This window comes from Myxocyprinus asiaticus, chromosome 19 (genome assembly GCF_019703515.2).
Source record: "Myxocyprinus asiaticus isolate MX2 ecotype Aquarium Trade chromosome 19, UBuf_Myxa_2, whole genome shotgun sequence".
NCBI classification, from domain to species: Eukaryota; Metazoa; Chordata; class Actinopteri; order Cypriniformes; family Catostomidae; genus Myxocyprinus; species Myxocyprinus asiaticus.
The window spans coordinates 6,033,983-6,057,669 of NC_059362.1; the positions used below are offsets into that span (position 1 = coordinate 6,033,983).

A 23,687-nucleotide genomic window follows, 5' to 3' on the forward strand; every position below is an offset into this window, starting at 1 on the left:
CTTCCAGTGGCCCAAACAGGGCATTAAGTATTTGGGGATTTTATTCCCAGCAAATTTGTTTGATTTAGTTAGAGTTGATTTTGACCCTTTAATAAAAAGGTTTTCGAGCGATGTGGGCAGGTGGGCTTCATTACATTTATCGATGATTGGGAAGGTTAATGTTATTAAAATGAATTGTATTCTAAAATTCAACTACCTGCTTCAGTCTCTCCCTTCAGATGTCCCCCTCTCTTATTTCAAGCAATTTGATAGCATAGCGAAGTCCTTCATTTGGAATGGTAAGCGCCCCAGGTTAAATTTCAATAAGTTACAAAGGCCAATTGACAAAGGCGGGTTAGGCCTACCCAAGATTTTGTTTTATTATTATGCGTTCGGTCTTAGACATTTGGCTCATTGGTCACTTCAACCTGAGAGAGCCCCTCCCTGGTTTTGTATTGAAAAGGAAGTTCTTGCCCCTATCTTGCCACTGCAAAGCCTTTCGATCAAACTAGCCAGAGAGGTTAAGTCGCACCCCGTTATTTTGCATTTGCACTCGTTATGGACAAAAGTGTCCAGAGTGTTTAATTCAGATATTTATTTAAATGCAGCCTCAAGCATATGGCTGAACCCTAAACTATGTATTAATAAGTCCCCTTTTTGTTGGTCAGATTGGATTGTGAGGGGGGTTAATGCACTTGGTGACCTGTATGAGGGTGAAGTATTGAGACCTTTTGAAAATTTGGTTCAACATTTTGGCATTCCCAGATCTCAGTTTTATAAGTATTTACAGCTTCGCCACATACTCTGCACTGTTTTTGGGAGTGGCACGCACCCCCATAAAGCGGCAGATGCTTTGGGAGAGGTGATTGCTGATTTTGGAAAAGGCCATGAAGCATCAGTGTATTACTCCCTACTAATTCAGAGTCTGGGGGATGGAGCCTTGACTTCTCTCAAGAGAGTATGGGAAAAAGATTTGAATTTGGTATTGGAGGATGGAGTGTGGACTAAGATTCTTAAAATTGTCAAGTCTGTATCTAGAGATGCAAGGGTTCGCCTTACGCAATTTAAGATTTTACATAGATTTTATTGGACCCCCTCTAGATTATATAGGCTTGGTCTTAAAGACACACCCACTTGCTGGCGATGCCAGTCAGAAGTTGGAGACACTACCCATGTCTTTTGGGGGTGTGTTAGGATCCAGGAGTTTTGATTGAGGGTTCAGAGGTATTTGTGTGATGTTTTGAACACTCAGGTTTTGCTCTGTCCCAGACTCTGTATTTTGGGTGATGGGGCGGTCATGCATTTAGGGGATAATCACATAAAAAAATGGGTTATGACCAGTCTCATGATTGGCAGGCAAGTAATTTTAAGGGGTTGGAAGTCAAGTGGAGCACCCTCTTTTTCGGAGTGGTGTGTGGAAATGGGGAGGGTAGCTGCATTTGAAGAGGTGGTAAGTAGAAGGCTGGGGTTTAGGGACTTATTTGCTAAAAAATGGGGCAAATATTTAGTTTTTTTGGGGGACTCTTAGGGAGGGGAAGTGGAGAGTGTAGTTTAGTTTAATCATGTATGTTTATTATTATTTTATTTATTTATTTGTGTATGTAGGTGTGTGTGTGTGTGTGTGTGTGTGTGTGTGTGTATATGTGGGTATATATTGGGTATATATATATATATATATATATAATTTGTTTTTTGTTTTTTTTTATTTTGGATTGTGTGTGTATTATGTGGGACCACAGGGGTGTTCGTTAGGGGTCAGGGTGGGATTGTATTAGTAGGGTTTAAATGTAAAATGTTGATTCTTTATATATGTGTTGAGTTTTTTCTACTGTCATATACATATGAATCAATAAAAATGTTAATTACAAAACTTGGTCAAGAAACTTTCTTTTTTGCAAAGAGTGCAAAAGTTATTTAATTTTCATTCAAGAAACTCATTCGTGCCCAGCGGATTTTCAGTTTTGGAAAAACCAGTGGGGAGTTGAGATGTGGTTTGTGCATGGATCAAACCACTCAGCCGGAGTTGCGATTTTGTTACATAATTTCAAAGTGAAATGTTTGTGGAGCATGGAGGACTCTAAGGATCATTGGATGATGTTATTGATTGATATAAATGACTGTCAGTTTATTATTGTTAATGTATATGGGGTTTGTTCAAAGGATGCAAATACTTTGTTACTAGATGAAACTGAAAGGTACGTAAACTCAGCAACGAGGAATCATCCTAATGCAAAATTGATCATTGTTGGTGAATTTAACATGGTTATGAATAGCAGTATAGATAGATATTCCCCTAAGATGAACAGTAATTTAAGTAATCTTGTATGTTTTAGCAATTCCTTAGACTTGCTTGATAAGAATCCGACCACCAACTGTTTACATGGAATAACAAAAAATTTTCTTTGCAGTCACAAATTGATCGTTGGTTGGTTTCTTTGAGTTTAGAATCCTCTGTTTTAAAAATCATATATTTCACCTGCGGTTTTAACTGACCATAAAGTTATTGGCAAAAAATGTCTTTGTTTGGGCATCAGGATCATAAATTTAGTGGTGGGTACTGGAAGTGAAACAACTCATTACTTAAATATGATGACTTGAGATCTACCATAGAGAGGGTTATTCAGAAACATTGGTCTTCCGCTGTTATTAATCAAGAATTTGGAAAACAGTAGGAATACCTGAAATACAAAATACGTTGTGTTGTTAGGGCATATGGTAAACAAATAAAATAAAGGGTGGATATAATTAAGATTTCTAGGGAAATCAATGACTTAACAGAAAAAGGAACATATACTGTAGAAGACCAGACCTCCCTGGAAAGACTTCAAAGTAAGCTTAACAAAAAATCTAAAGGAGCTTTTATTAGGTCTAGAAAAGAGTGGTTAGAAAAGTGAGAAAAAAAAATAGCAAATATTTTTTTTCAATCTTGAAAAAAAGAAGGGTAAATGCAATCAAGAAAATAAAAATTGATGGTGTAGCATGTGAGGATACAAATGTGATCGCTTCTCATTTTTGTGCTAAATTATATGAAAAAGACTCAAATTTGCTAGACCCCCCTACCTATTTTAATTTATATTAAATCAGTAAAACCTGTTAGTAATAACTGTAATCTTAACTGTTCTGGTAAAATAACATTGGAAGAAGTTAAAATTGGTATTAATAAACTAAAAAATAGTCTTCTGGTAGTGATGGATTGACCTCGGAACTGTACAAAGTCTTTTGTGACCCTATTTCTAAATTCTTATTGGCAGTTTATGAAGAATCCTTTGTTAAGGGAGAGCTTCCACCATCAATGAGAGAGGGTGTTATTACTCTAATTCCAAAACCCCAAAAAGACACTCTTCTAATTGATAACTGGTGCCCGATCACTTTATTAAATAATGATTATAAAGTCTTGGCATCAGTATTAGCAAAATGACTTAAGTATGGTCTTGATGAATTGATTGATGAATGCCAATCAGGGTTTATGAAGGGGCATCATATATCAAATAATGTTAGGTCAGTTATGGATTTGATTGAGTACAATAACTTGATTAGTCATTGACTTGATCCCTCTCTTATTCTGTTTTTAGACTTCCAAAAAGCCTTTGACACTGTTAGTCATAGTTTCATATTTAGTACATTACAGTTTTGGGATTATAGTAATTATTTTATTAATGCCATTAAAACTCTTTACATAGGAGGAAACAGCTGTGTTAAACTCTTACATGGAACAACACAAAAAATCTCAATTCAGAGAGGTATTAGACAGGGTTGCCCCATATCCTGCTTTTTATTTTTGCTAATTACACAGATCCTAATCTCAATAGTTAATCAAAATAATGTTCTGAAAGGTATTCGAATTACAGATAAAGAAGTAAAAATGTCCCAATTTGCAGACGATACCACAATATTTTAAAAGATCAACGTGAAATTCCCAATGTATTAAAAATTATTAACAACTTTTCCCAAGTTTCTGGTCTTTATCTTAACATTTCTAAATGTGAAGTATTGGTGTTAAAAATTATAGATCGATCAGTCATTTATGGAATTCAGATTAAAGATGTAATTAATTATTTAGGAGAAAAATAAACTTAAATTAAAATTTGGCCCTTACAAATATCAACTTAAACCCCATGATATAAACAATTAAAAAGAAATTCAATTCATGGCTTGCAAGAGATTTATCTCTTAGTGGTTTAGTTGTCCAAAGTGGAAGGTCTATCAAGAGCTTTATATATCTTCACTGTAGTGGATTGTCCTAAATCATCATGTTCTCTACTAGATAAAATATTATAAAATTTTATATGGAAAATCAAACCACATCAAATTAAAAAAGAGGTCTTAAAAAATAGTATTAATGATGGAGGACTGAACGTTGTTGACTTGCACTGTTTAACCATGTTATAAAGTTGAATTGGTTAAAAAGATATATAAAAAATGCTGATTCAATGTGGAATATTTTCCCTAATTTTATTTTTGAAAAACTGCGTGGTATTAATTTTTTGTTGCAGTGCCCTTTTTCAGTTAATAAGCTACCTATTAAGTTATCAAACTTTTCACAAACAAGCTTTGTTGTCATGGTTATTAATTTACAAACATACATTTTCACCCTATCTGTGCTTTATATTGGAATAATCACAGCATTACTTACAGAAATAAATCTTTATTTTTTGAGAAATGGTCTTCAAATAGTATGTACACTGTTAGTCAGCTATTAGATAACATTTTATTTAGACAAATGATGTTCATTTCCATTGTTGCAAAGAATTGTGGATACACAAAGGATACTGCTCATGCAACTTCCGAATTCCTGTAAAAGAAGAGGCTTGTTCGAGATGCCAAACGCCTTGCCTTGAAAGTAGACGAGAGTAGACGGCTGCAGTCTGAGGAGGAGTGAAATAAGAGCTGTCAAGTCAGACATTTCTCACTTCTCGTAGTGGATCAGACATCTACGAGATCAAAGGCAGATATCGCGGGATTCACGTTCATGCTCTGTTGCTGATAAAGTGGATATAATTTAAATTATGTTGTTTTAAAATGAAAATAAATATGATGAAAAAGGCACTCAATGTACCTGTTATTTGTTTTCGCCAATAAGACCTGTCTTTCCATCCATTTATAGTTTAATAAAGACACGTATTTCAGATTTTTCAGAAATATGATACAAATCACATATCCCATTCAAAGATCGCACTGTCAGTGTTAGGAATATTCACATATAATTTATACACATAAAAACATGATATTAGAGATAAAAATCAAACATTTTAGAAGATAACGAAAAATCACGGTTGTTCAAGCCAATAAGCATTAAGCTGTGTAGTCAGCAAGTCATTTCCCATCGTGCACAGCTCGGAAAAAGCAACTGCGCCGCCTGCCCGCTACAACTCTCGCAGGACTTTTTTGACATATGTCATCATGACATCACAGCAAGTCGGACAGATTTCTAACTGGCATGCACCTGCCGGTGAGCGGTTCTGCCTAAGGTCTTATTCGAAGGCTGCATTCGGAGTGTCCTACTCGCTTTTCTGAAACGAGACAACCTCGATGACGTATGCGACCTCCGGAGGACGCAGCCTTCGAAACGAGATAGCCACAGTGTATACACATGCAGCCCCTTCAAGACCTTTTTCACAGACTGTGATGACGCGTTTCCGCCTTATTTAGCAGTGTAAATCTCGCAGTTTTTTTTATATTATACATTTTTGAAATATTGAGTGTAAATTTATAACATAATGCTTATTGTTATATTACCCTGCAATTAGTTATAAAAAACTAATTACCACAGCTGCGAGGGGCTTTCGATTACATCTGCTGAAAGAGTGACAGTAAATTTGGCATCTTCTCCCATTTGACTTGCTTAATCCACCGCTCTCTATTTGTTTCCTCTTCTGGAAAGTCATTCAAACGTAATAGTGGATTTTTTCTTTTGGTCTTGGAGCAAATGGGTAAGTTAAAATAATATTTGCTGTGATCTCCCATTCACTGCTTTCGAAGTTTACCCTACAAACGTTTACTTCCGCGTTCCAAAACCCTGAGTGTGAAAAAGGTCTATTGTCATAGCAACCAGCTGACAACTGAAATGTGGACAAGTAACACATTTCTGTGAGCGGCCATAAATAATTGGGACAAGCTTGCAATCTATCCAGCCCTCATATCCTAATTACAGCACAGAATTAATGGACTCTTCATCACGTTCATCAGCATTACCTACCCACGTCACACGATATCTGATATTACCACAATTGGCTGTTAATGGGGAAATTATCATATTTATATAAATATTTCGCTGCTAATATTATGCTAGTATATTATATAAAATGTAATATTTCATGTACATTTGCAGTACACACACACACAACTTTATAATGTTTTTATCAGCATCTGCAACATTCTGCAAAGGTTAGTTTAGGGTTTTAAAATACAAAATCTTTAAAGAATGTTCCAAGGTTAGTAGTAAAAAACAAAAATGAACCGTACACTAACGTTCTGTGTTTGCTGGAATTTTAATGAGGCCTATTACTTATTCTTTATATAATTATACAACAATTTATAAATAATAAAAATGTTACTTTCAGTGGTGAACTTGTAGAAAACCACATTTCATTGTTTCCACTGCCGTTTGCTGGGTTGTAGCAGGCTATATTTAGACCTACAGTATATATAAGAAAAAAGGACAGAAGAGGACAAATAAATCATAAAAACTTTTGTTTTTCAAATTAGTATCGAGATTTTTTGGTTTTGGCGATCAGAGATGCAGATACTGTTGCACTCTCACACGCGGAATAATTTAACTATGCCGTGTTGTTCACAAAGCCAGACTGATTCGTGAGATTACACTGGGGCTCTGCCAAGAGAAAATTAACTCTTGTCATAAACCACAGGATTATGTTACCGAAAAACCAGCATCCAAAATGTTTTGAATATCTACAATAAGTGAGCACCAGACTACATAAAATAATGAAGTGAGAACGATTTACCTGATGCATTAAAGTTCTTGTTTAAAATAGTAAATAACAGAACGACAAACCTTTTCCTTTTTGTCGTCCATTCTTTAGAAAAAGCAACAGTATATGTCAGGAGGGTTAAAACAACAAAAGCATGGTTCAAAAAAGAACTTTTGGATATTTGTTCAAGGATATGTAGTTTGGCAGAAAACCAAAACAGCAGTAATAAGGAAAAGATGAAAGGGGTATGTTGTGTTTTCAACACATTATTGTTAACAGTGTGGCTTTGAGATTTTCATAGTCTTACTTTTCTTGAACTATTCCGAGTATACCAAGGGGCACAATAATTAAAGTATAAATGAAATGAACACAACTTATTCATTTGTTCTATGTTTACATCACGGGATTTTAATGCAGCTGTTATTTTAAATAAAAGAAAAAAAAAACAGAATTCTACCTCTTTTATTTTTGCTTGATTGAAATGACAAATGTTTTAGGTTTTTAAAAGGATATTTTACTCAAGAAGAATGAAAAATTCTGTCACTGTTTACTCACCCTCATTGTTCTTCCAAATCCGTTGACTGTCTGTCTTCTGTGGAGTGCACAAGGAGATGCAGAATGACAGCTTCACTTTCATATAACTTTTTCCTGCCTAATATCACCTTTTGTGTTCTACGTAAAGATGGGCGGATCACACTTATTTCACACTACATATGGACAAAGCTAAATGTGAAATTAATAATAATTGGTTGTGTGAGATGTTTTATATTTGCTTATTTAAAAGTTGTTAAATATATGAAATGGATAAAATTATCACCTATTATCACCGATCCCTAGTTCCACAGAAGAAAGTTATAAAGGTTTGGAACAACATGAGGGTGAGTAAATGATGACAGTATTTTCATTTTTGGGTGAACTTTTCCTTTAAACTGTAACAGATGTACGGGTATTGCAATATTAATTTCAATTTGGTTTAATAATATAGCGTTCATTAAAAACGACTTAAGAATCAACACATGCACACTCTTCAAAGCGCCAATTAATACATTTAATATTATGAGTGGTATACAGTAAGACCTCTTTGGTGGTGCATTAGAAGTCTTACTGATCAATCTTCATTTCGGTCTCTGTTAAACAAAAGACGTGGTGCTGTCGGGGTTGACCATGACGTCCCTAGAGCTTTTTCTTAGATCTTGCAGCTGTTTGGCTGGTTTGCCCACTCCTTCCTCAAACCTCCTCTCCACAACAGGCAGCACCGTTTCATGCAAGAACGATGCATTCTGGAGAATGAAGGCCTTTTTCTCAGTCTCCTGCTCACAGCGCAGGCTGTAGTCCACAAGCTGTATGGCTACCAGTATGATCTCCCTCAGGCTCTCCAGAAACACCATGTGCAGCTCGGGAAAGTACAGCTTCAACCCCTCCTCCAGGAATGCCATCATCTGCTTGGTGAAGGCCACAACGGTGTAGCTCAGGTTGACCCAGCAGTCTTCTCCTGTGTACTGGGCGAAGCTGCCGATCCCGCAGCTTCGCATTTCATCCTTGAGTTTTGCCAAAGCCTCTGGAGTCATCAGGTTCATTCTATGCCACATCTCCTCAGAGTTACGGTGCTTGGTGGCCTCTATGATGATGTCTTTCTGGCTTTGGAGAGCTGCTCTGATGTCTTTCACCAGTAGCAACTGTAAAATGAAGGTAAGATCCAGGCCGATCTCGCTCAACTGCTTGCAATGCTCACTGGCAAACTTAACGCATTCTGCTGCCGTCGACAAGCACTCTTTGCTGTCGAACACCTGCTTCCTGAAGGCGTCAACAAACAGTTTCATCACAGAACGAGACCAGACCACAAACGCTGAGTAACAGCCAGTGTTGCCTGCAAAATCTGTCTCAAACTCCCTGGCAGTCTCAAGTAAGCTGGTGAAGAAGATGTTGCAGAGTTTTTGGATGTAAAGTAGTGTGGCACCCTCAATACGAAGTTGCCGGATGGCAGTTTGAACCGCCGCCGCTCTGTTTTTTAAAAAGAGATCACAGGCCTTGGTGGACTGGCCCAGGCGAATGAGTTGGGAGACAGCTCGGCGCGTGGCTTTGGGTCCACCGCGGAGAGAGCGATCAGGAGAGAGTTCAAACACTAACACCTCTGTCAACTGTCGAACACGTTCATCCACCTTGCCTCTCAGCTCCTTTACCCGCAGACTTACCGGCTGCTCCTTTAGATATTCGTTCAGCTTATCCAGGAGATCAACAGCACTCTCAAAGTCTCTCTGAGCATTGCACACGTCCAGGTCCTCAGGCAGCTCCTGGATCCATTCGGGGCTCAAATCCACTAGCTCATCTGAATCCAGAGGCTCGTCCTCTTCGAACGGATTTGTGGAGACTTCCTGGCTGACCGGGGACATCGGCACCTCCTCTTCCTTTTTGTGCATGTCTTTTGACACTTTGTTTTTCTTTGTTTCTTCCAGGATCTCCAGCCACTCCTTCTTGATCTTGCTGTTCTCGGCTTTAAAGATGCGGCTCTCTGGGAACATGAGGATTTTGAACATGTCTTTCATCGGAGGGTTGTCTTTTACATTAACAACAGCAAAGCTTTCCAGATCATACAAGGCATTGTACTTGTATTTAACAGATCCACGTCTGTTTGCCAGCCATGTTGCGATGAGCAGGCAATCGTTCATCAGAAACGCATGGACTTTTTGAATCTGTGACATGTTGTCTGCATCATACTCCAACAGATCGCCATTATAGACAAGATATTTGCCTGGGGTTTCCATAATGCTCTTGCATCCCTCCACTTTTTCCAGAAGTGTGGTTAGGGTTCTTTGTTTCACCTCTTCTGTTTCTTTAGGGAAGGCTGCCAGCATTTCTTTGGCTGTTTCATCCTTATCTGTGGATAGGAGAGACTGTGTAATGCTCTCCATTATACTCTTCTGCTCAGTGAGAATGTGGCTAAGCTGATACATCTCACTTTCCAGGTATGAAATCTCTTTAGCCGTCTCTATAAACTGTCTGTAGTTTTTGTAGACATTTTTCTTAAGATTTTGCGCTGTTTCGTCCGCTAGTGTTTGTATTTTCTGACGGTGCTCTTGTAAATCTCGGTCACCATCAGACTGCTGCGAGAGCTGCTTTACGTAAAATTGAGGGTCAAAATTAGGGGATTCCAGCAATTTACGCAAACGATTCCCCGTGTCTGCCATTCTTGAAATTGTATTGCTACAGAAAAGGTATCAGGAAAACTGCGCGAAAATCAGGCTGTCATTACGATTCAGCTGCAGAGCGGCTCACTTCCGCTACACGAAACGCTGCCAGAGCCCGTCTGATATGGGAAGAATATAGTATCAAAATTATTCACAAATGCGTAAACACTTATCCATCAATTCGATAAATGTCATACATGCATCTTACTCTCCACACACAAATGCCTTTCAACTTGTGTCTGTGAAATTCCGAATTAAATGAATGTGCACCTATTTGTACAAATAGAGACATATTTGTGAATACAAATATTCCCTTTTGTACAAATAAATAAACAGTCTGTGTATGCAACCAAATGAATATTTGTGCATTTGTGGATCAAATGACATGCGTGCATTCATTGATGTCTTTTTGTGTGTTTTCTGTTTCATTTATTTGAATTTTGAGACTTCCTTTCCACTGGTTTTGCCTTTCACAAAGCCTTTGTAACTTGTAACCACTAGACGGCGGTCTCATTTTACAGATGTACAATCAGGCGGGGCATGGTTTATTCACAAGGTCACTCGGCATGCAGTTTACAAGAAGTTTACTTCAAACAAATAGCATCTGAGATCAGCAGAAAGAATCAAATGTTTGTCTACATTTTTCTCATATACAACCAAGTATAATGTCCTGTCACATTGTAAAAGGCGAAAAAAGCCTATTTTAGAGTGCAAGTCCTGGTAACAATATGTTTGTGTCACATGTCAGTAGCTTTCTAGCTAATAGGATTCCAACACCAGGGGCCTCATATGTAAAACTCTGCTTAGATTTCTTCCTAAAATTATTCGTAAGCACAAAAGTCAGATTTTGCCTACGCACAAAATAATTCAGATTTATAAAACCATACGTACACCAGAACCTGCGCATATCCCTTAATAAATCCCAGCTAGCGGAAGATTGTGCTTACATGCACGTGATTCATTCCCCACCCCGTCTCCTCCTCAAAATAACCATATATGGAGTGTACAACGCCTGTTTTTACTATGCATATCCTCATCTGCATACAATTACCATATGCATTTCACCATCCAGACATGTAATTACTGCGTTTAATGGTACGAGAAACTGTATTATAAGAGATAAGGCTGTAAATGTCACATGTGCCCAAAGGTTAGATGATGCACCATGGAGAAACATTATTTATTAAGATATGAACTTGTTTCCGAAGAATGTATCTTGAATATCCCTTGGTAAAAAAATGTATCTAACCTAAGCAATTTTGCTTCTCAGAAAACTTTTTAAATCGTTTTAAGTGTGTTTTTATTGAGAAGTTAAATATTTAGTACTGGAAACAAAATGAAAATTATAAAAATTCTATGCGCATCATTGTCTGACATCATCGGAACTACTAAGATTTTAAATTTGACTGGTATTTTATATATTATATATATATATATATATATATATATATATATATATATATATATATATATATATATATATATATATATATATATATATATATATATATTTAAACAGCTGAACAGCAAATTTACTTTTCATAATGTTTTTATTAGACTAGAACGGGGGTTTCATTGCGATGAGGGTCAGGATGAAATGGAGCAGGCAGCACATTTGATGAGCATTTTTTATGCATTGCTGTACCTGTTTGCAGCTGTACAATACTGTTTCTGATGAGACATGTCTCTCCAATGATCTGTTCGACTACTGAATGTGGCCAGCAGTGCCTGTCTTATAGCAACTGTCCATTTTACTGAGCCATTTCAAGTCAGTCAGTCAGTAAAGTGCGCATCACATTACAGATCATCTTTATCCAAATGCTGTACTTATCTCAGTACATGACTGTAATAGAACAGAAAATATCTCAAGCTAAGAAATCTTCGCTGTCATTTTTAGTTACTGTATATTCCTTCTCTATGATGACACGGGAAAGTTCTCCAAACGCAGCACATCCCAAACCAATATTTCCCTTTTACAGCTTATATTGTAATGCCTTTTTAATTAGTTACATACAAATAATATAGCCTTCTATTGGCTTAACGATTACTTCTGTTTCAAGTGCTTAACTACATAGTTTTTTTTTATTCTAAATGTGAATTAAATGAAAATCAGAGTTATAATCAGTCTGTTCAGTTCATTATTTGTCCAGCTGGAGTCACCAATTCACACACACCAGTAGAAGAGTGCGTACGCACAGTCAAGAGTGTTCAGACGGTGTGCACACATTTACGGCAAGTTTATTTTTATGAGGCATGTGTACACAGCGCGTGCCTCAGCTTCTGTTAATTAATTACCATTGACACCTTAAAGTTTTCCTACCGACTGTTCTCCCGCAAGCACGGAGAGAGAAGCGATCGCAATTACATCAGGAATTAATAAACAGTCAACAGTGCATTTATATCAAGTAGACTATATAGTTAACAAAAACGGTTTCCAGTATCTAATGGGAAATGGGGAAAAATGCTGGTACACTACTAATGTTCCAGTTTAAGGACATTGTTTCAACACAAACAGAAAAAAATTAAACATTTCATTTTGTTTGACCTGACAGACTAATTTAGAGTCAAAACATTGTCTTTAAACTGAAAGGTGAGCAGTGTGCAAGCATTTTTCTCCCATTTTTTATTGGATATTAAGTTGCAGATATGCACCTGCATTTATTAGCTATGAGTGTCACATGTTGTATATGTGAATATACAGTTGAAGTCAGAAGTTTACATACACCTTAGCCAAATACATTTAAAGTAAGTTTTTCACAATTCCTGACATTTAATCGTACAAAATATTCCTTGTGTTAGGACAGTTAGGATCACTACTTTATTTTAAGAATGTGAAATGTCAGAATAATAGTAGAGAGAATGATTTATTTCAGCTTTTATTTCTTTCATCACATTCCCAGTGGGTCAGAAGTTTACATACACTTTGTTAGTATTTGGTAGATTTGCCTTTGAGTTGTTTAACTTGGGTCTTATCACAATAAGTTGCTGGAATTTTGGCCCATTCCTCCAGACAGAACTGGTGTAACTGAGTCAGGGTTATAGGCCTCCTTGCTCACACACACTTTTTCAGTTCTGCCCACAAATTTTCTATCGGATTGAGGTCAGGGCTTTGTGATGGCCACTCCAAAACCTTGACTTTGTTGTCCTTAAGCCATTTTGCCACAACTTTGGAGGTATGCTTGGGGTTAGGGCTGCAACTAATGATTATTTTGATAATCAATTAATCTAATGATTATTAGAACAATTATTCGACTATTCTGCGATTATTGCAACGATTAATCATTAGCTCTTAACCAATTATTAAGCTTATGCCCTGACTTAAAAGGTTGTATTAAACTTGCTTACTAACAATAAAGAGGACAAAATTATCTTTTAAAAATACCTCTAAATGGCATTCACTGCATTACAGGAAAAAAATACTTTAATTCAGTAAAGAAATTCACTGCAAAAAATCCTATTGTTATCAAGTGTTTTTGTCTTTTTTTCCATTTAAAATTGTCTAAAAATCCTTAAAACAAGATACATTTACTTGAGAAGCAACATATAAGATATTTAGACTTGCTTTAAGAGGAATATTATATTATATTATGTTCATCTTAAATATAAGTGTATTTTCTTCACTTGGTTATACTTCTGCGAGTGCAGTAAAGACAAAATTATTACTTATATTGAAGATCTAAAAGCAAGTCTAAATATCTTATATGCTGTTTCTCAGATGAATGCATCTTTTTTAAAGGATTTTTAGATAATTTAAAATATTTATATTTTTAATTTTATATTCAACATTCTCAGATAAAAAAAAAAAAAAATTATTCTGCAGTATAGTTGCTAAAGAAAATTTACGTTGTTTTAAAGGAGTTTTATATATTTATATTGGAAAAAAAGCCAAAACAAATCAAAAACGTATTTTGTTACAGTGTGTAATGGGGCAGACTACCCTCTCTCACCTTTCTGTTCACTTCAATCCATCTTTAACTCACAAAAAAATAAACTCTCTCGTATTAATAAAGCTGCGTATTGCCAATTTTCTTCACAATAAGAAATGCACAGTGATGCATATATTATGATTCAATAAGTCACAAGCCATCATGTTATAATCTAGCAGCAGCAAGTGCGTGCTCAAGGGATGAGTGTCTCTTGACAGAGTGTACATCAGCCGGGTGCAGTTTCAATTAGATCGGGACATTCGCACAACTCATAGAAGAGGCAATGTCCGCACAGAGAAATGCCAGTTTTGGAGTTTGTAGTTTTTTACATGATCTGCTTCCGCATTATTTGAACATTAGTAAAGCTATAACACATTAAATATAACTGCATTTAAGATGTAATGCCGGGATGTTTCCTTTAAAAACATTCGACATGCAAGTTTTGCTTCAGCAGCAGCTCCAGCTACACTTATTCCACAACGAGAGTGCTTCTGTATTTACTTATTGTATTTTTGCATTATAATTCCCTCAAACTTTGCGATCTACATCTTCTGAAGCTGTTTGGAAAGTTTAGAGTGCATCTGGACTGTGAACTGTGTAATTCTTCCTCTCCTCATTCAGGCGCGAACTGCAGTGCTCCTCTTGCGCGTCATCATTAGAGTTTCAGTTATGTTAAATGAGATCAAACGACTATTCGACAACAAAAAATTTTGTCGACAATTTTTTATTGTCGACGTTATCGATAATGGTGACTAATAATTTCAGCCCTACATGGGGTCATTGTCCATTTGGAAGACCCATTTGTGATGAGCTTTATCTTCCTGGCTGATGTCTTGATATGTTACTTCAATATATCCACATAATTTTTCTTCCTCATGATGCCATCTATTTTGTGAAGTGCACCTGTCCCTCTTGCAGCAAAGCACCCCCACAACATGATGCTGCCACCCCCGTGCTTCATGCTTGGGATGGTGTTCTTCGGCTTGCAAGCCTCTCCCTTTTTCCTCCAAACATAACGATGGTCATTATGGCCAAACAGATCCATTTTTGTTTCATCAGACCAGAGGACATTTCCCCAAAAAGTAAGATCTTTGTCCCCATGTGAAATTGCAAACTGTAGTCTGGCTTTTTGATGGTGGTTTTGGAGCTGTGGCTTCTTCCTTGCTGAGCAGCCTTTCAGGTTATGTTGATATAGGACTTGTTTTACTGTGGATATAGATACCTGTCTACCTGTTTCCTCCAGCATCTTCACAAGGTCCTTTGCTGTTGTTCTGGGATTGATTTGCACTTTTCGCACCAAAGTACATTAATCTCTAGGAGACAGAATGCGTATCCTTCCTGAGCGGTATGATGGCTGCTTGGTCCCATGGTGTTAATACTTGCATACTATTGTTTGTACAGATGAACATGGTACCTTCAGGCATTTGGAAATTGCTCCCAAGGATTAACCAGACTTGTGAAGGTCCACAGTTTTTTTTTTTTTTTTTTTTTTTCTAAGGTTTTGGCTGATTTCTTGATATTTTCCCATGATGTCAAGCAAAGAGGCACTGAGTTTGAAGGTAGGCCTTAAAATACATCCACAGTTACACCTCCAGTTGACTCCAATTAGCCTATCAGAAGCTAATTGCCTAAAGTCTTGACATCATTTTCTGGAATTTTCCAAGCTGCTTAAAGGCACAGTTAACTTAGTGTATGTAAACTTCTGACCTACTGGAATTGTGATATAGTCAATTAAAAGTGAAACAATATGTCTGTAAACAATTGTTGGAAAAATTACTTGTGTCATGCACAAAATAGATGTCCTAAACGACTTACCAAAACTATAGTCTGCTAATATGAAATCTGTGGAGTGGTTAAAAAAATGAGTTTTAATGACTTCAACTGTAAATTTAATACCTTTTCAACCACCGGACTTGCATGAGTAATTTTTATTCTTAAAACCTTACTAAATTCAAATGCCTTGGTAAAATGCTGAATGAAAAATCTTCAAATTTAAAGGGATAGTTCACGCAATATGAAAGCTATCATCATTTACTCACGTCCCAAGAAAGGAAATATTAAGCAGTATTTATAGAGACTGGCAGCCTTAGTCCCCATTCACTTTAATTACATGGGAATAAAAGCAATGTCAACATTTACAATTTGTGTTCTACAGGGGAGAAAATAGATCATATGGGTTTGAAACAACATGAGGGTGAGCAAATAATGACAATTTTCATTTTTGGGTGAACAATTATAAGTGCAGCCAACAGAAGACAATGTAAATTATTTTGCTAAATGTTTATTGCATTTGAATTTGAATACATGTAAATATTACTTAAGTCTGACTTCACATCAGAGAACAATAAAGGAGCATATTATACATTTTAAAATGTATCCTGTATTGGAGCTGGACCCACAGAGTTTTGGAGCAGGTGAGTCAGTGCTTGAAGTTGACGGGCAAAGCAAGGGGGAAGATCTGAAAAGTCAATGATCATTATCTGAATCTGAAATAGTATTTCATAGAATTAAAATGTATTGCCTTATTGAAAAAACAAAAAAACAAAAAAAAAAAACATTTTTATATACATTTACACATCGTGGAAACCAATTCTTACAACAGCAGATCTTGTACAAACCCTAATATAAAGGTATTTATGGTATGTCTGTTATCATGATTCTGGTTTTGTAAAGGCACTTCTAGCTGTGCTGCTGTTCTTCTGCATTAATGCTTTTTATTTATCTAAATAAAAAATGCAAAACAATGCAGTAAGGTTTGGATACTCTTATTGTGTTATATGAGCCCAAGAATTAACAGATTCTGACTGTGAGAAAGGATACAACAGTGCCAGGTGTTTGGGTAGGGGTGGGCGATATGACCAAAATTCTATATCACGGTAATGGTATATATCACAATATAATATTTTTTCCTGGGGAGAATAAAAGGTTAAAGAACCATGTGATGGGGTGGGCGATATAAGCAATAAAGTATATGATAATAGTATTAAAATTTTTGGTCAATAATGAAATGTATGATATGGAATATAGCCTATACATTTTGATGGAAGTGATTAAAAAACAAAGTTCCTTTTTTATTTAAAATAATGCCCAATGTAGCCTAATAGAAGCCTGTCATGTCCATTACAATGAAAAACTTTATCAATAAATATTGAAAAATAATATTTGATTTGTTTTATTTACTCTGCATTGCTTTTCAGTACAAGCACAAATAGGCTTTTCTATTTGAATATAAGCATCTGCTTTGATTCTGAAGCTAAGCTCTCAATCATTGTTTTGTTTTGGATTTTGTCTTCCATTAGATACTGGAAAGCATTTTGGTAACTATATAGTCTACTTGATATAAATGCACTGTTGACAAAGGTGTTATTTATTAATACCTGATGTAATTGTGATCGCTTCTCTCTCCGTGCTTGCGGGAGAACTTTCGGTAGGAAAACCTGAAGGTGTCAATGACAATTAATTAACAGCAGCTGAGGCTCGCGCTGTGTACATGCCTCATAAACAGGGCTCTCATCCAATAACGTGAGACCTTATCATTTAGTGCAAAAATATATTCCTCCTGCGTTTGACTTGTTTCTGAATTGTCCTGCATTCTGTTTGTTCATCTATCTCTGTATTTGTTTTTACGTCTCTCTCACTATCAGTCTCACCTTCAGCCAAGTGGAGCATTGCATGCACAGATATTTGCATACCACGATATAGAAACATTTCTATCAATTGACACTTTATTCCATCGCCATGATATATATTGGCATTCTGCCTAGCCCTATTGGATACTACAATATTAAGAACTGTACTCATGCTTTGACTACACAAACAAATGTTTCCCATTGTGTAGACAGGAATTTTAGTCTAGAAACTAAGTAAAGATTGAAGTAGAAGACTATAATGCTGACCTGAAACAAAGGCCAGGTGTTGGAATCCTATTAGCTAGAAAGCTACTGATATGTGACAAACATATTGTTACCAGGACTTGCACTCTAAAATGGGCTTTTTTCGCTTTTACAATGTTACAGGACATGGTTGTATATGAGAAAAATTGAGACAAACCTTTGTTTGAAGTGGCACTTGTAAACTGTCATTGAAAAAGAGAGTTGCGACACTGCCATAGACTTCTGCTGAAATTGGAGAATGTGGAAGGGACGCGTGTCATGGGGCAACCAATACCATTCATTTCAGTGTTTCTCAAGCACACTCGCTGGTATGTTGATGTAATGACTGCATTTTTTGACATTTTAATGCATTAGCTGACCTCATGAATCTAGTCAATAGTGGTATTTTATGTATCCAGCTCTAGTTAATGTTTATCGTTAGATAATAGCTAGTTGGATTCTAATTGCAGTTAGCTAATGTGAGTAACACTTCATTACCTACCATAACCATATGTCAGTTGCCTACATTTACCTCAAATTAATTGCAGTTATTGGCATTCGTTAACATACAAAGTTTATCTTTAGTGATTTAGATTTGTTGTTAAAGTTAGCAATACTTAGTACAAGGACGTACCGTATTAGTACACCTGATTTCAATGAATGGCTCTAGCTCAACTAGATAACATGGCTAGCTTGTATCTAGTAAGGTTGTTCCTTGGTTAATTCAGTCATTACACACATCGTTTGTTAGACAGTGCATCAGTGACAGGGTGATAAGATCAGCAGCATAAATATGGATGATCATTGTAAAAAGAAAGTATAACTGCAGATAGCTAATTACTTTACATATTTTTCTGTTGAAGAGCTGACATGTGAAACCATGGGAGACTGATTTTGATGTCCTAGCAAGCCAGTTATCTACAAATGATCCAATAATCAATAAGGTATGTAACTGTCAGAAACAGCCCTCTGTATCCTCCAAAACAATCATAGAGTTGAATCAAGGCCTTTAAACAACAAAAACTGAACATTATAACCTTCATGAAGGTAGGATTTATTGCAGAACTGGTAGACTGTATTAGTTTTAGCTCGGTGTACCTAATAAACTGGCAGCTGTATATCAGAATCAGAATCAGCTTTATTGCCAAGTATGCTTGATGACAGGAGCTTCCAGTGTACAACAATATAAAACAATACAAAAAGAGCAGCAAGACATAGATAATAATAAAAAATAGTTATACACATACGTACATACACACACAGACACACACATATACATACGTAGTGCAATCTAATACAAATCTGTTATCTGTTATGTGCAGTGCAAATACAAATCTGTTATGTACAGTGTAAATGTCCGAACTATCCTTTATAGTTTTCTGATGTCTGATTTTGTAGCTGAACCAAACCAGACAGTTATTGAAGGTGCAGAGGACAGACTCAATGACTGCTGAGTAGAACTGTATCAGCAACACCTGTGGCAGGTTGAAATTCCTCAACTGGCAAAGGAAGTACAACCTCTGCTGGGCCTTTTTCACAGTGGAGTCAATGTGTGTCTCCCTCTTCAGGTCCTGTGAGATGGTAGTGCCCAGGAACCTGAATGACTCCACTGCTACCACAGTGCTGTTTAGAATGGTGAGGGGGGTCAGTGTTGGGGTGTTCCTCCTAAAGTCCACAATCATCTCCACCGTTTTGAGCATGTTCAGCTCAAGGTTGTTTTGACTGCACCAGACAGCCAGCTGTTCAACCTCCCTTCTGTATGCAGACTCATCGTCATCTCGGATGAGGCCGATGACAGTGGTGTCGTCTGCAAACTTCAGGAGCTTGACAGAGGTGTCCTTGGCGATGCAGTCATTGGTGTAGAGGGAGAAGAGAAGTGGGGAGAGCACACATCCCTGGGGGGCACCAGTGCTGATTGTACAGGTGCTGGAAGTGAGTTTCCCCTGTCTCACAAGCTGCTGCCTGTCCGTCAGAAAGCTGGTAATCCACTGACAGATAGACAAGGGAACAGAGAGTTGGTGTAATTTATTCTGGAGTATAGCTGGGATGATGGTGTTGAAAGCCGAACTGAAGTCCACAAAAAGGATCCTTGCATATGACCCTGGTCTGTCCAGATGTTGCAGGATATAATGTTGACTGCATCATCCACAGACCTGTTTGCTCAATAAGCAAATTGAAGGGGATCTAGAAAGGGTCCAGTGATGTTCTTCAGGTGGGCCAACACCAGTCTCTCAAATGATTTCATGACAACAGAAGTCAGGGCAACAGGCCTGTAGTCAATAAGTCCTGTGATTTTTGTTTTTTTGGGACAGGAATAATGATTGAGCATTTTAAGCAGCATGGGACTTCACACTGCTCCAGTGATCTGTTGAAGATCTGTGTGAAGATGGGGGCCAGCTGGTTAGCACAGGATCGAAGACACGCTGGTGAGACGCCATCTGGGCCTGAAGCTTTCCTCGGCTTTTGTTTCCGAAAGACGTGGCTCACATCTTCACAGATCTTAAGTGCAAGTTGAGTAGCAGGAGGGGAAAGAGGGGGGTTGCAGGAAGTGTTGGTGTTTGTGTGAAGTGAAGGTCAGAATGGGTGCGGGGTGTGAGATTGGGCCTTTCAAATCTGCAGTAGAACACATTCAGGTCGTCAGCCAGTTGTTGGTCCACCACAGGGTTGGGGGTAGGAGTCCTGTAATTTGTGAGTTGTTTCATGCCACTCCACACTGATGCAGGGTCGTTAGCTGAAAACTTGTTTTTCAGCTTCTCAGAGTATCTTCTTTCAGCCACTCTGATTTCCTTGTTCAGTATGTTCCTGGCTTGATTGTACAAGACTTTATCCCCACCCCTGTAAGCATCCTCTTTGGCCTGACGAAGCTGCTTGAGCTCTGCTGTAAACCATGGTTTGTCGTTATTGAACTTTAAATAAGTCCTAGTAGGAATGCACATATCCTCACAGAAACTGATATATGATGTAACAGTATCTGTGAGCTCGTCCAGGTCTGTGGCTGCAGCCTCAAAAACACTCCAATCTGTGCAATCGAAGCAGGCTTGTAGTTCCAGCTCTGCTTCATTGGTCCATCTCTTTACATTCCTTACTACTGGCTTGGTTGATTTTTATTTCTGCCTGTATGTTGGAGGAAGATGAACCAGACAGTGATTAGAGAGTCCCAAAGCTGCTCTAGGGACAGAGCGATATGCATCCTTTATTGTGTAGCAATGATCCAGTATGTTCTTTTCTCTGGTGGGGCATGTAATGTGCTGTTTGTATTTGGGCAGTTCACGTGTGAGATTTGCTTTGTTAAAATCCCCAAGAATAATAATAACTGAGTCCGGGTATTGTTGTTCCGTGTCTGTGATTTGATCAGCCAGCTGTTGCAGCGCCGCATTAAAACGCGTTTGGCGCGATATACACACTCACCAGAATAAACGAGGAAGATTCCCGCGGCGAATAGAAAGGCTTACAGTTAATAAAGAGCACTTCCAAATTAGGACAGCACATCCTCTTTAACATTGTTACATCTGTACACCAACTTTCATTGATGTAAAAGCATGTTCCACCGCCTCTCGATTTCCCCGTTAACTCCGCGATGCGATCTGCTCTGAACAGCTGAAAGCCCGGCAGATGTAATGCGCTGTCCAGAATGGCTTCACTCAGCCAGGTTTCTGTGAAGCACAAGGCAGCAGAGGTTGAAAAGTCCTTGTTTGTATGGGTGAGGAGATGTAGTTCGTCCGATTTGTTAGGAAGAGAGCGAAGATTCGCAAGACGAATGCCCGGCAGCGCTGTTCGAAAGCCGCCCCAACGGAGTTTGAACAGCTCACTGGCTCGTCTCCCTCGCCTGCATCTCCTGAACAACAAAGCCGCGTCTCCAACTAAAATGTCCAGCAAAACGTCTGAATATTCAAAAACTGGGAAAAGACTGTCTGGTATAAGCTGTCGAATGTTCAGCAGTTTGTCTCTGGTAAAACTGACTGGAAAAAGATTACTAAACACAGGACAAACAAACAAAAACAACAAAACAATAGGAGCGCTCCACACCGAGGTGGCCATCCGCGGTGCCATCTTGATGTATATATGCTTACAGGCTTCATAAAAATACCAAAATTGTATATTGTAAGAGTAGTGGAGTGCAAATACCATACCCCACCAACAATAACCCAGACAAGCTCTCTTCCACGTTTTTGCAAATATGTAAATCGGGGCGGGTTTGGGTGGTTTACGAGGAGATATTTTTAGGTTACAAACTGGTAATTACAAAGGTAATATGCTATAAATGTGGTTTATGAGGGCATTTCTGGTGTCCTCATAATTCAGATTGCTTAAAAACATACTAAACAATGTTTTTTTTTTTATTTTTTTTTTGTGGAAAATGTAAAAATGCAGAACATTTTTTTGTGAGGGTTAGGTTTAGGGGTAAGGTTAGGGTTAGGGGATAGAATCTATGGTTCGTACAGTATAAAAATAATTATGTCTATGGAGAGTCCTCATAACACGTGTGTGTGTTTGTGTATCAGGGGACAGTCCTAATGCAGTGGAAGAGATAGAAAAATGGCTACCGAGACTGCACAGCCTTGTGGTGGGACCAGGTCAAGGGAGAGAAGACTTGTTACTGAAAACAACCAAGGCATGTGGAATATATTCCCTCTCCCTTGCATTCAAAACAGTCTCTCAGGCCAGCTGTTTGAACATAAGCACAAAACTGAAGTCATATTTTTAACAGTTGTTAGATAGAAAACAGTGATGAATTTAAGCTGCACAACACAACTCATGTTTATTTCTCACACTTTTTTCTCTCTCTTTTAAATCAAATCAAAATCAAATCCCTTTATTGTCACTCAACCATATACACAAGTGCAACAGTGGGTGAAAGTCTTGGGTGTGGTTCCAAGCAACATAGCTGTATGACAATTACAATAAACATCTAATTTACACATAACACAGTTTACACATCTGTTACACAACACAATATACACCTAATAATATACAATATACAGAATACACAAAATAAGAAGACTGTATACAATAAAAATAATATACATTATACACAAAATAAGAAGACTGTATACAATAAAAATACACTGTCAGCAATAGCATGTCAGAGTGTGCACCTCCTCTCTGTAGGCCGTTTCATCATTGTCAGTGATCAGACCTACCACCGTCGTATCATCAGCAAACTTAATGATGGCATTGGAGCTATGTGTTGCCACACAGTCATGTGTGTACAGGGAATACAGTAGTGGGCTGAGAACACAGCCCTGCGGGGCTCCAGTGTTGAGGGTCAGTAATGAGGAGATGTTGCTGCCCATTCTAACCACCTGGCATCTGCTTGACAGGAAGTCCAGGATCCAGCTGCACAGCGAGCTCCTTAAGCCCAGAGCCCGGAGTTTCTCATCAAGCTTGGAGGGCACTATGGTGTTGAATGCTGAGCTGTAGTCTACAAACAGCATTCTCACATATGTGTTCCTTTTTTCCAGGTGGGAGAGAGCAGTGTGTATTGTAGATGCAATGGCATCATCAGTGGAGCGGTTGTTGCGGTAAGCAACCTGCAATGGTTCTAGAGAGAGAGGCAGCACAGAGCAGATGTAATCTCTGATTAGCCTCTCAAAGCATTTGCTGATGATGGGGGTCAGAGCAACAGGACGCCAGTCATTTAAGCAAGTAATTTTGGATTGCTTTGGTACAGGCACAATGGTGGATGTTTTAAAGCATGTGGGGACCACAGACAAGGAGAGGGAAAGGTTGAAAATGTCCGTAAAAACACCAGCCAGTTGGTTCGTGCACGCTCTGATGACGCAGCCTGGAATGCCG

The 23,687-nt window shown here is 37.9% G+C and overlaps 1 protein-coding gene and 1 long non-coding RNA gene across 2 annotated transcripts; one reads left to right on the forward strand and one right to left on the reverse strand.

Annotated features, from left to right (window-relative positions):
- Positions 1 to 3,619: 3,619 nt before the first annotated feature.
- On the reverse strand, positions 3,620 to 10,180 carry LOC127409890 (exocyst complex component 8-like). The gene is made up of 2 exons (XM_051644842.1): positions 8,014 to 10,180; positions 3,620 to 4,844 (listed from the first exon to the last, which is right to left on the reverse strand). The coding sequence occupies exon 1, from the start codon at positions 10,091 to 10,093 to the stop codon at positions 8,039 to 8,041; it is 2,055 nt and encodes a 684-aa protein (XP_051500802.1). The 5' UTR covers positions 10,094 to 10,180; the 3' UTR covers positions 3,620 to 4,844; positions 8,014 to 8,038.
- LOC127409936 (uncharacterized) lies at positions 9,775 to 23,215 on the forward strand. Its single transcript, XR_007892062.1, has 3 exons — positions 9,775 to 9,871; positions 18,755 to 18,835; positions 22,394 to 23,215. It is a non-coding gene; the product is annotated as an uncharacterized LOC127409936 (long non-coding RNA).
- The last annotated feature ends 472 nt before the right edge of the window (positions 23,216 to 23,687 follow it).